The 13,595-nt window shown below is 38.8% G+C and overlaps 1 protein-coding gene across 5 annotated transcripts in view; it reads right to left on the reverse strand.

Moving 5' to 3' along the window:
* Positions 1–13,595, reverse strand: part of NRG3 (neuregulin 3) — a 343,618-nt gene continuing 330,023 nt past the window's right edge. For 4 of the 5 annotated variants that reach the window (XM_068197291.1, XM_068197289.1, XM_068197292.1 and 1 more), the window contains 2 exons: positions 7,957–8,127; positions 1–3,929 (listed from right to left, as the gene is read on the reverse strand). In XM_068197291.1, coding sequence (XP_068053392.1) covers positions 3,422–3,929; positions 7,957–8,127 — 679 coding nt within the window. In that variant the 3' untranslated portion in view covers positions 1–3,421. The remainder of the gene's footprint in view (positions 3,930–7,956; positions 8,128–13,595) is intronic. The other variant, XM_068197290.1, reaches the window with a different exon arrangement.

The raw sequence follows: 13,595 nt of genomic DNA on the forward strand, positions 1-13,595 counted from the left end.
TTTTTAATTTTTTAGGGTTATTTTGGATTGTTTTTGAAGAAATTCTAAACAGAAGTAATATTTTTTAAAAAGATCAGGATATATACCTCTCACAATTCTCCATGGTGTTGTGCTGGAGACACAGGCTTTCTCTCTGCTCAGTTCAGAGAAAGTTCAATTTATTTAGTCAGCTGCTCTCCCAGTTTGTTTGAATGCAATGCTCTGTGTGTAAATTTTCACACCAGACTACACCTGGAACTTCACGGGTCAGATAAAATTTTTAATTATGATCCACATAAACGACTGAGTTCAGAGCCTCTTCTAGGGGGATTACAGACTGTCTCCAAGGCTGGGAACAGATGTACTTCAGGAATGAATTGCATTTCTCAATGACTTGCATCCCTTCCAATCCACAAGTTCAGTGGGACCAGAAGCAAAGCAAAATTTGGCCTACCATGTCGGCTTTTGAATACGACTTTCAAATGGATGCTTTACACAATTAATTGTCAGACCTCAGAGAAAATGTTGCCCCATTCACTGTAAAACAGGAAGGTCCACAGAGGAAAACAGTTGCATTAGAAAACCACACAAACAACATTAAGGCTACCTAGTTGGATGTTTTCAACCCTTTTTGTTTTCCTCTGCAAACAATGACAATTTCAGTAAGATCTGGAGTGATGCTCTGAACAAATAATACACTAGTCTGTCATTAGTTAATATTAACGTCTCTCTATTCAAACATGCTGAGAACTGAATAGAACAGTTAACATATAACAGTCACACATCCTTTGCTGAGTACAAGATCGTATCTCTAACATGAACCAAAGCTACCCTCACCATTTCAGATCTTCAGCTAGCATCCAGTAAAACATTTCATTCTCTTAAATACATTGCTCATCTCCTCTTTCTGGGTGTCTCGGGGGTGCTGCATGAACACATTCTCACCCTAAAGGCATGGCCTATGATATGGTTCTTTCTTCAACTGAAATCTTGCTGTGTGTTCCCATTATGTTGCCAGAGATGAATTTGCAGAGCTTGGGAACATCTTGAATCTGAATTGAAAAGATTGAATTTTTAAGCATCAGTTTAGGCAGGATTCTGCACTGTATTGCAGAAAGACCATCTTGAAGAAATTAATGGTGAGCAATTCATTAATTGTGATCACCGTTTGAAAATTGTTGAACCAGAGCTCTATACAGCACCCAGTTTTCATATAATATGAAAATTCAGGTATGTTCACAGGGCTTATGGGCAGAGGCTCATAGCTCCCTTTGCTCATGTTCTGAGATGGGGGGATGTAAATAGTGTTGACAGAAAAGTCCAATGACTGTAGGGGTGCAAAGCTGAGCCCCACCAAATGCACCCTGTCTTTCAGAGGGTTTATCTGGTGAGGGCTCGGGGCCATGCCCACCACAGCCAGCTCGGCTCACGCACAGTGAGCTGTGCCCAGCCACCACATGTGGCAGGAAAATGCCAGGGTGAACCCAAACCCCACAGGGATCCTGCTGCAACAAAAGCTCTGTCTTTGCAGAAGGGAGTCTGAACACCTCACGCTCCATCCTGGGGCATTAAACAATAACTTGCCCTCAAATACATTTCTGTTGAAAACACACAGCAAAGATTGCAGTCATGGAAAATTCTGTAAACAGGACAATTTCATCAACTTTATCTTTAAAAGTACCCCCAAAAACACAAAAGCAACCCAAAATAAGACTTGCTGAATGAAGACTGTAAAAAATAAGTTTTTTTACTGCCTTAACAAAAAAAAAATGACATACACCTTCAGCACTTCTTTTCCAAATTTACTTGACAGAGGTTAAGATATTGCTTTATTCTGACTCAACATACAACAGCACTGCAGGATTGATTGTGCTATTTTGGGAAGTCTTGAGACTTGTGAACTAGAAAGTCTGGGGCACATTAATAAATATAACAATTATTTTGCTTCAAAGGAATATTTTAATACATTCTGTATATACCCTTTTTTTTTAACAAATCTCCTGGCACTAACCAGGGAAGGCTATTTAGCAATTATTTATTATGGTTGATTTTTTCCCCCGAGAATAAGCAGATATTTTAACACTAATAAACCCAGTAAGGTGTGTCACTGAACCCAATTCATTGCAAAATTGGCACATTTGTTTACAATTTATGGGGGGAAGAGGGAATCAAAAGAAAGTTAATGGAAAAAGGGCTTATAATGTGATTAGGATATGGCAACCAGGGAATGACACATCCTCTCTAAGGCCTTGATTCCCTGCAGGGAGCAACTTGGTGGAAACCATCTGCTCTTAGAAAGCTCCATTAGAGTCAGATCTCTGCATGCCTGTGGGTCTGCCCATACTGAACCATCTGCAGGGTTGAAGCTTTAAAGTTCACAAGCCTAAGCCATAATTAATTAAAGTGACTGGAGAACTGAATGCGGGAACAAATTAGGAAGCGTGGACATTTATTGGCTGGATTTTGATCATACTGGATCTCCCTGACTCTTCTCTGAACAAGCCATAATAAAAAATAAGTTAAAAAAAATACACACACACCGAGAAGTGCTCCTTGAGAGCTTACAAATGCTTTTAAAGTGTAAAAGTTTAGAAATGTTGAGGGGTGCTAATGAACAACAAAGTTTATGTTTCCACTTAAAAAAACCAAACCAGAAACCAAAACCAAACCTGTTGTAGTACACACTTATGCATTTTCTCTCATTCTGCCTCACTCTCCACAAGGCAGCTCTGATAGGCAAAGCTCAGAAGATGGTGTAGTTGTGGACTCACTGAATCTCTGTAGAGTCCAAACCTCCTCCCACTCTTGGACAATCCCAAAGCTCATAAATGATTCCATTGACTTTTCTGGGGCGACTGACACATTGAATTAAGGTTGAGAGGTAAGGATCTGCTCAATTCAGGGACATTGTCATCATTCCACAGCAGGTACCAGAACTCAGAACTAGGTGTCTGGGTGCCTGTTTTTGCGGTGTGAACCTGGAATCAAGAGCAGAGTGGGGGAAGGGACTGGATCTGTGTTGAGCTTACAGGACATGTTCTCCAGGGTCTGAATCCCTGCCCAGCAGCTCACTACAGTGCTGCCCTGAAACAAGAAATGCATCTAAGGACAGTACTTGGCCTTTACTGAAAAAGAGATGCATAGCCTAAGCCTTTGGACAGCTGAACAGGACCACGGAAAAATCCTCTGTAACTGGAACTGTGTAATCCTGCCTAGAAAGCATCTAAAAGCGCGCTTCATCCGTCCTGGAACTTTTCCCTTAAAAAAATATTTTGTTAAAAAACACTATGATATGAGGGCGATTGACTATTTGGTTTCTTCTAAGTAGATGCTCTTAAATTAATGCATATAAATAATTTGTATTTAACCTCCTCCCTTCCTGTTTAGCAAAGCGTCGAATGCACAGACCTCTCGTTTCCCCTCCCACAGCCCCCACACGGAGTCACTTGGTCAATACCGAGTCTCTCTGCGTTTCACTTTTCAGGACAAACTGTGCCTCTCGCTCTGCCTTGGCCGTGGGGCTCATGGGCAGGAAGGCCGTGTTCTCACTCGCGCCGCTCTCCGCCTCTATGCTCGCCAGCTCAAAGTCCTCCGACCGCCGCGCATCCGTCAGGATCCGGATCTGCTCCTGCACAGTTTCTAGCAATATTTTCACTTCGTGTTGTTCTGCTATTAGACAATTACTGACTGGGGAACTCACATTGACAAGTTCAGCAGAATAGGAGTTTTTGCACCATTTGATGCCTGTTACTTCAGGAACATTTTGCATTTGCATGCAGGCTTCGTCCAAGCCCACAGACGGGATGATGGGAACGGAGTTGGCCCTTGAAGACGAATAGCTGACCAAGTCCTTCTGATCCACGTTATTAAAATATGGGGTTGTCTCTCTTGAAGGCAGTTGCATATTTATTGAAGGATTCTGAGGAGTTTTTAAACCACTGGACGAACACCTGGAAAGAGTAAAAAAGAGTTCTTGTTGGACATCAGGTGGTCAGAGCAACCAGCAGCAGGGACACTGTGTGAGATTCAGTGAACTGTGCTGAAGAGATACACACTATTTTCTCCTGAAATAGAGGAGTACTTGACCGTGGTGGGGCCCTGGGGAAAACAACAGGCTCTGGAGACTGGTTTTGATTCTCAAATCTGCCAGTGGCAAAGCACTGCTTTTCTCTCTGTCTCATTTCACCCACCAATATATGAGAATAATGGAAATTTCTTTTTAAAACATTTCAGAAGTTACAATGTATTAATAATTTTCTTTGAAATAATTTTCAAATTCTATTCCTACATTTCTGATCGGGGAAATGGATTGATACTTTCTTCAGTGTCAGAACTCTCAGTGTCAAATAGTTGTTTTAGGAAAACACTTTTAAAAAGTGCAGATAAAAAGAACATTAAACACTCATGGCTGTGTAGTCTTGATTTACATAGGAATGATTTTCTGTATTCTCCTTCTGCACAAGCAGAGCATCTAAGTGCAGTGTACCTCTGAAAAAATATTGGTTTTCAATAGCCCATACTCATAATGTTGGCCTGATTTGGTTTATTAGATTTTATCTGGAAATAGCGATGATATATAGGACTTGAGCAAATGTCTGTGTTCTCTTGATACTGTAATACTGTTAAAAAATCCCATCCTTTATCCTCCACTAACACATATTATACCATGATTTTTTTGATTGTGAGGGAACTTAGTGAATTTGTATCAACATTTCCATTTTGTTTCAAAGCCAAACTCTGTTTTGTTTACAAGAAATACTTAAAAAAAAAACCAGAAATGGAAAGTGTTATAAATATAAAATAAACAATGATAAAAAAAGGAAAATATGTTTCCCATCTGAAATTAGTACTTCTAGAAATATGGTGCTCTAGGAGTTACTCTATTACCAGTCATGGTTGCTAAGGACCACAGACATCACCTCAGTACCAGAACATAATTTATTTATAATCAGCTTATCACTATTTTATAAGGCAAGGTAATGGTGAATCTAATACATTTATCCATGGATGAGGAGAGCAACATTTAGATCTGGTGTGGAAGCAGGTGCTCTGACTTGAAGGGTACTATTCCAAAAGCTCCTTAAGCCTTCAGGACCTCACTAGGAATATCCTTCTACTTATATGTGCCTCCTGCTTTTTGGGATGGGCAGAAAAAGAGTTGAGGAAGAGAAACTGAATCACGTGAAACTGCTGTAGTCCAGTATTGGCACAAACAGTAATTAACTGGAAAGGCTTCCTCTGACCCCATGCTCCTGGCCAGGTGTCAGACAGGAGGGAGGAGGACACAACTTCAGGCAGAGTGCCACTGACCTGTAATTAACTCGTGTGTGGTGGCACTGAGCTTGTACAACTGCTGCACACATCCCCCTGCCCACGTGGAGCTCGCACAGCCCCGTACCAGGACTCTCCCGGCATCCCCAGGAGGTGCATCTGGGAGCTCTGCGATAAGGAGGAAGGGCTGGGAACTTTACTGCCAGTGAGGGAAAGAGATACTGCTTTGGGAAGTGGCACCCAGGGGAATAACAGAGCAAGCAGCTTTCTGGGACGTGTGCTAGAACTTCCTGTCCGTGCTCCACAGCTGCAGCTGTTTTACACCTGAACGTGGTTAATTACATTGGCACTATGCTCCGACACACCTGTAGCCATTCATGGAGGGGCTTTTTACACCAGCTGTCAAGACTCAGGATGAATGAAATACTGATCAGAGGTATTATTCCTGAGGGAGGACAATTAAAAAAAATAAATTAAAACAAAACAGTGCAGACCTTTGGGTTGTGCCCATTCTTGTTTCCTTTGCTTATATATAATTGTTCAAACGACTATAGCTGGAGAGATCGCATCAGTTGCATTAGTCCCTTTTTTGGTAATTCAGGCCCTAAATATATTCTGGGCTGCACCCTGAAAACAAAGGGAGTGAATGTTTTTAATGAATTTCACATGCAATGTAGGTATTATATGGATGATATATAAGCAAAACCAAGAAAAGATTGAATTAAAATGGGTTTGGTGAGAAAACAGTAACATTTGCCAGTTCCACAATAGAGATTCTTGGTATTTTGAAAACTAGCTGGCAGCAGCAGTGACATGTAATGAAATGCCTGGTGTATTTCCATAATATTTTTTTGAAATACAGATAGACATACCAATTTTATGCCAGAATTACATGTTTCTGCCCTATGCTCACAGGGCTTTCAAAGGAGAACTGAGGTTGAATTAAAGTGCATACACTGTGTGCAACAGGTGAGGTTACATCTAAACCATGTGAGACTTGGCTTTTAGTTAATTACAAACTGATCCATGCTTCTGTGTGTGACACAAGACTGCTGCTGTTTTCAATAGACTGAGACTTAGAACTATAATTGCAGAACCTTAATTACATTTTCCTATAATTAACTTTCCCAGAACCACAGTTCCTCCAAAGAAATATATCTGTGTTTTTATCTGAAAAACTATTTTGTCTGAATAAATTAATTCATGTGCATGTGCTTCAAAGTGCAACTCTCTCTCCACTCTCTTCCTACAACCAAGCAACAAAAGCAAACATTTATAAATATTTAACAGTAATTATGTTATAGACTGTGCAAGAGTCTAAATTAAAGAATGAAACTGATAGAAGCACAATAATTTTACTGCCCCCTTTAAGAATAGATATCAAAGAGAGACAGAAGAGACTGAAACTTTAAATATGAAATGGATTTTACTTAGCATAGTCCCAGCAGCTTTGCTGTAAGCCCTGTGGCTAAAGGTGCACAGTGTACAAGAATGACAACAAGGTCCATTAAGATGGATGGGAATCATTCCAGGGGCTCTGTCAGGCTCTGGGCCAGCCTTGCAAGCACTTACACTGATATACACACACCCCCATCTTCTGTAGACCTGACTACACTTCAGCCAGGCTGCTGGTGGATGAAGTTCAGAATGCTCAGAGAATTAGGGAGACAAACCACTTTGATTTGTGCATCCCAACAGAGAAAGATGGAGGTGAAAAAGGAGAAGAAAGGAAGCAGTGTAACTTATGCAGGGGACAAGGGAACTTTTCGTTTGGGCTGGAAATCTCACGAGAACTGGAAAACCAGCAGATCTTTAGAGGGTAAATATTCTTAGTGCACAAAATATAGATGAAGCGCTTGAGCGGATTGAGGCCAGAAGGGTCACAGTCTGGTCCCAATATCAAATTTTGCAGAACTGCAAATTTAAAATACAGGCCAGTACAAGCCGATACTTGTAAGGTCACACACTGATTTCCTAGACAAGAGTAAATACAATTACCCACAGCTTTGCTGTACCTCACTCCTCAGCCTGGGAGGAGGCAGCGGCACCTCCCAGAGCCTGCGTCATACGACGCTGCCACTGGAGAGGAAAGGCTGCCTGCCTGCTCCTTTCTGCAAGGGTGGCAATTTCAGTAGGAAATTTTCACCAGGAATTATATGCACATATCACAAAAGTTAACAATAACATATTTACTGCAAGAGACAATAAACAAATTTTCCTCAGAAGCAAATAGTAACAATGACACAAGGGTGAATCAAACTTGTTTAAAAGAAGTCACCAGATACCCAACCCCACCAGTTTCACCTGTAAGTGAGAGTGAAGACTTTCACTGACTTACAGGTGAAACTGGGTGGGGGTTTTATTCCATTCCAGATATCACTCTTGTTTTCATATAAAATATGCTTGTAATATTCTGGAAAGTCTTTGGAAATCTATAGGGATATGTAAATATTATGCAAAGTATCTCAGCAATTGCAAAGAACTTCAAAGGCAGCTGCAGGTTCTCAGGAGCATTTCTGAAACCCAGACCTTATGTACAGCTCAGCTCAAAGTTCTAATAAACTGAATTTTAAAAGGAAAGAAAAACCAGCGTATTCTTTGTGCATTTTCAAAGACAAACCTGTGTGAAGCTATCTATAGAAAACCAACTTTGCAACGTACATTATTTTATTTTAAAAGCCCCTAAATGGCTCACTCATTACTCACCCGTGACAAGGTATCGTGTCCTGGTCCGTGATCCTCGACTCTTCGAGCTGTTGATATGCTGGTCCTGTAATTCCATTGAACCTACCCCGAGGCAAGGGAGGAGTCCTCCGAAAGGCATTTCTATGGAGCATCCCACTTTTTTGTCCTGGGCTGCAGCATGAAGAGAGACTTCTAGGAACAACACCAAGAGTACAGTAGAAATTATCACACCAAAAGCATAAATTTCTGCAAAATAAAGGTTCAGGATTAATAACACATGAATTACTGTTCTTATAAACTTTGCTGCGGCAGCCTATGATGTCAGTAAAAACTCTCTAATGAAATATAATAGTACAATCCACCATTAGCTGCTGTTTATGCCATTATTTAATACATCACTTCTTTTCTAGCAATGAAAATAATTTCCCACTATATGAACTGTTTTCTTGCACTTGATGAAGGATGCTTCTCCTTTCCATGCTACTTATCATAATCCTGCTATAGAGAGCTGAGTCCTCAGACAGCATAAACAAACAATACAGCTCTCTCCTATCCACAGCTGAATTCAATATTAGATCCTAAACTGAAAGCCCAATATATTATCTATCAGCCTGTGAGGTTCTGCTTCCTGATACAAAACCATTAAATTGAGAAAAAGTGTAAGTGAAGAATATAAGCAAAGCTTATGAACTGCAGATTGAAGAAGCTGTCTAAGACAAGTTTTCTCCACCTTGAACAGTATTTCTGTATTATTTTATTCCTGTTTTATATACAGATTGCTTTGTTGTTTATATACATTGATACCATGCTCTTTCTTTATATGATAAAATAGAAATTGAACTTGATAAAACAAGTCATAGTTTTCTACTTATTTTAGAAAATTGGTTTTGTAAATGTCTGGTGTTTTGGAAGGAGAATGGATTTTTTTTTTCATTTCACACAGGAATGAAAAAGTATCTAGAATCCACGGGTTTGGTATACAAACCATACACTCGCTAATGCAAAAATATGGGAACAAAGAACTAAGGCAAGGCATAACCCATTTTTACTGCTGACAGGTCTCAGTACTGCATGGCGTGACTGAATATTCATTTTTCAGCTAGTCCTATTTCTCTTGGCATGTTCTGGGTCTCAGAAATGCATGTGTTACCTCATATTCTCTTACATCTTTAATGATAACTTAACATAGATTTTGTAGATGCCTTTTATGAGTCATTATTTTTGGCTGTGTGAATAATTCCAACTTGTGACAGAATTCAGCAATGCAAAAGACTTTGGATAAGTTTGCTTCTTTTTTCCAATTATAATGTGACTTAAAGTAATCTGCATTTTTTACCTAGTGGGAACTTTTATTATAGTTAGGGCCACATCTACTCCCAAAGTAATTCTTCCTTGGAGCAAGTACCTTGGACAAATTCTCTTTGAGTATACATTTCCTTTAAAATCAACCTTTTCTGCCCAAAATTTAAATAAGAAATAAATTCAACACTTTATATCCTACTGCTCAGGCTAGCAGTGTTCCATTGCAGTCTAACCTCTGTTTTCTTCCACACCTTTGCTTTTCTAGTGTTTTTTATTGAAAAGACCAACAACCCATAGCAATAACATTCCCTCCAGGATTTTTCATGCTTGCTTAAAAAGATTTTTCCTTTGCTACTAAGAAGGCTGTGAAAAAACATTTTTAAAAACCTGAAATACTGGCCTCTCAGTTCCGAAGGCTGAGTCTGAGTTGCAAATTATAGTTCATATTCTGTAAAATAACACTACCACATCACAAAATAATTGACAATTTCTGCTCAGGAAAGCCTGAGATTAATACAGCAGGGAATCTCAAAAGATGCAGGGGAATGAATAATTTGTGATGGATAATGAATTTTTGGGGTTTTTATTGACTTGAGCATAGTCATCAGTGGAATCCAAAAGTAAAAAACAAACTTTAGATTGATTACAAATCTTTGAAGTTAGAAATTTTTATTGTTTAATTTGTGGTTGGTTTGATGCCCTTGAGCATCTTCCTTGTTGGATGAGAGCACATGATCTTCATATGCAAATTCACAAAATCTCTATATGTAATAAACCTAATTTCAACACATACAGCTAAACCTAAGGTAATGGGTATAAACTGCAGAAATGTTGAGACCAAAGGGATCTGCCACAGTCCTGCAACCACAGAACTTCTAGCCCTGACATAGTCTAATTTGTTGCTAATGTGAGGTTCTTATGCTTTTAATATTTCTGTCAGAAAAAAAACCAAAACAAACAAAAACAACAAAAAAAAACTGAAGTAAGAACAAAAAAAAATCATTTGAGGTCATGGACAAGACAAATTCACTAAAGATCAGGAAATGCTTACAGACAGTGCAGCTGCAAGCTGCAGGATAACAGTTGTTTCTCCAGGCAGCAAAAAACCCTCTAAGAATTTCTGTTGAAACTTCTATGGAAAAAGACCTCCAGCACAAAGCTTTTCCTTTTACACAAAACTGATATGAATATCAGCAATGCAAATGTAATGTCCCTCTCAGACTTCTCTATTGTCCATGTGAAAAATTTCTCCCACTCAGGCAAACGATGGTTTTTGGATTTCTTCAGGGAATTTATTTTCCTTTAACCAACATTGTGCTTTCTTCCTCCCTGAACTCCAGTCTAACTGGGTAAAAGAAACCAGCCCACATAAGTGAGCCATTCAATAAAATAAACCAATACATAAAGCTGTAGCAGATATGTCCTTAAAATCTATCAATCCAGAAGAAAAAAAATCAGAATATGTATGAAGTGGTTCACAAGTAATGCATAAACTAGAGAGAAATACAGTTCTGATGAATTAATGTTTTAACCATCCTAAGGTTAATTAAGAACTTGGGATTCATTCTTGCCAGTTGCTTTGTGTGAGAATCTTTGGGTTGAGCAACTGAGTGAAAACAAAGTCTGATCCTACAGGTGGAGTAATCTCTTGGGGCATACACAACTCCCAAGTGCAGTTATCCATGTTCATGAAGAGAAGACCAGAAGTCTTTTTGCAGTAACTCTGGAATCCTTCTGTACTACTCCTGAGTTAATTACAAACCACCCAGTAAATACATACTCCAAGGACTGAGCCAGCTGCCAGGCAGTGCCCTCTGATATTCCCTCAGAGCCACCTTTTTAGGCTGTTAGACAATCTACTGCTAACATTTCTATGGATCAACTACTGAGACTTTCAACTGATTTCAGTATTAATAAAGAATAAAATCTCCTCTTGGTTTCTGAAATGTGAGCATTATTGGTTCCTTCATAATATTCTTGTATTTGGGAATAGTCTGTTTTGAGGCTACTCAGGGACTTTGGAGCTCTAAGAAAATCCTTCAATGCTACTTGTGTCATCTGGTCACCATCCTGGTGACAGAACAATAGGAAAAGGGAACAGAGCATTCGAGGTACATCAGTTGCAGTGAGTTTAATCATCTGCCATAACCTCATCATATACTTCCCATAGTGTACTGATCAACCTCCATCCTAAATTTATGATGATATCCATGCTACTATTACACAAAGTTGTTTTGTATTGAAAATTTTGAGACTTTTCAGTTTAAAATTATTTCTGATGAATATTCAGCTGGAATATGCGCCACCACACTCCTTCCTTTTAAATAGGTCTTTTACTTCTCGTTTTACTTGCTCTCATGTATTCATAAGCCACAGTCACACACCCTTTCCAGTCTCCTGAACTGAAGACTGACCTAAGTCTAACACTTTCCATGGAACATGAATCATTCGTTCCTCATCTTGGCTTGGGAATGCAATGTGAGTCCATGGCAGCTGGGAGGCCACTTTTACCAGGTGAGATAACAGTGGTGCATTCTCATGCTACGCTGTGTTTCAGCTTTGTTCAGTGACCTTGGCACCAAAAAAGTCTGTCCCCGGTGTTGACTAATTCTTTGAGTGCTGCCCTGGTGAATGTCCTACCTTCTCAAGACAAGTCCTTCATATCTGCCTTTTAACCTGTCCATGCACATTAGAGTTTTTCTGCCTCCCCCTGCTTTCTCCCCTTAAAGGCATTAGACACATATGACAACAGTGACTGAGCTTGTGTAGAGATCTAACTCACCCCCATCAAATACAAATGCAATCATCAGTGCATATGTTGCAGTACCTGCTGTTGGTAAGATACTAAACAATTTTTTGTCTTTTTTATATCTATCACAAGAATTCTCTTCCCCCACATTTGTCCTAAAGTCTGACGATTCAAATTCAGCACAATTGGTTCCTGCTTTGATAAATTCCTCAGCTTCCTAAATATTTGACACTTTCTAATCCATAATCTCATGTCACAGTTCCCATTTTTATAGATTTTGCTCCCAGATATGAAATTTTGTGAACTGGTTTTTTCTTCCAAAATTTTTTTTTGGATCAAGATTAACCAATCCATCTTGAGAGCTTTGATTTCCACATTTTACTTCCACTTTGACTGTAGGAATGTCTATTTTCATGCATTTGATTCTGTTCATATTCTACCCTTGTCCTCAAATAGTCATCCCAACTTTTCATTAAAAAATGAAATCTATTAATTCAGGATTTCCTTAACTGCTTCAATTATTATTTCTGTCTCACCATCTGTTTTGCTTTTTCTTTGGGAAAATAGCAGATTCCTTACACTTTCTTCCTTTCAGGCTTCCGCTGCCCTTACATACTTAGTTGCTTCAGTTTATCTATACTTGTTTTTTGAAATTCAATAGCCTTATTTACAGAACAACTTTAATTTACTCTTTCCTCTACTGTAAACTGAATCACTTATATTAGCAGCATAAAGAGTAAAATGCTTACCAAACAAAAAAAAAATCTTTTTCCATGCTTTTTCTGGTGTGAAAAGTTCATTAAAAATGAAAACACAAATTATTATTAATTTTAGGGTAAGTTTATCCTATTTTGACATTTTTGTAAGACAATACAACTGCTCCAGGCTGAAAGCCTCTGCATTTGGCTTTCATCATGGCGTTCTCTGAAATGAATCCCTCTAAAATCAAGGATGACTGGATCCATGAATGAAAGTCAGGATGACTAATTACCATGGAAACTGCTATTCAAAGGGATCACAACTCAACCCATAATTAACAAAACTCTAATTTATTTCTATCTATCAGAAAATAAGACAGTATGAGTTTCCTTCTTACCAAGATCAACAGATAATCCAAGACAAATTTTTGAGCATATTGTATACATTGCAGGAAATTTACTGATTAAACACATTTGTTAATTTTGAATTCTGACAGTTCTAGGAGTTATTTTACATATGCAAGCAGAAGATGTAACATTCTTCTATGGTAACAGCAGCACACAACGCAGGCAAAATGTTCTAGGAGATTAATAATAACACAGGCTAAATATTTTTTGAGATTAAATTTCAGTTTTCAACTTAATCTCTGCATTAATTCTTTTTGTGTAACTGAGGTTTGTTGAGACAGAAAATTGCTATTATCCATAATCTGAGTGCAATAGTTATCAGGTCTCTGTCAGTCACATTTCAGCAACTCCAAATGATTCCCTACACTGACAGTTGTACTTCCAGGCCAAAGGAAACAGCCAGCTCCTGATTTTAAGAAATGATTCACCCATCATTGGTGTCCTTGAAAACACAAGCAGAGAAAACAGGTCTGGATGTAGAGCAAAGTATTTCTGTAGCAAGC

The sequence above is a fragment of the Anomalospiza imberbis genome, chromosome 8, assembly GCF_031753505.1.
Source record: "Anomalospiza imberbis isolate Cuckoo-Finch-1a 21T00152 chromosome 8, ASM3175350v1, whole genome shotgun sequence".
Classification (NCBI taxonomy): domain Eukaryota; kingdom Metazoa; phylum Chordata; class Aves; order Passeriformes; family Viduidae; genus Anomalospiza; species Anomalospiza imberbis.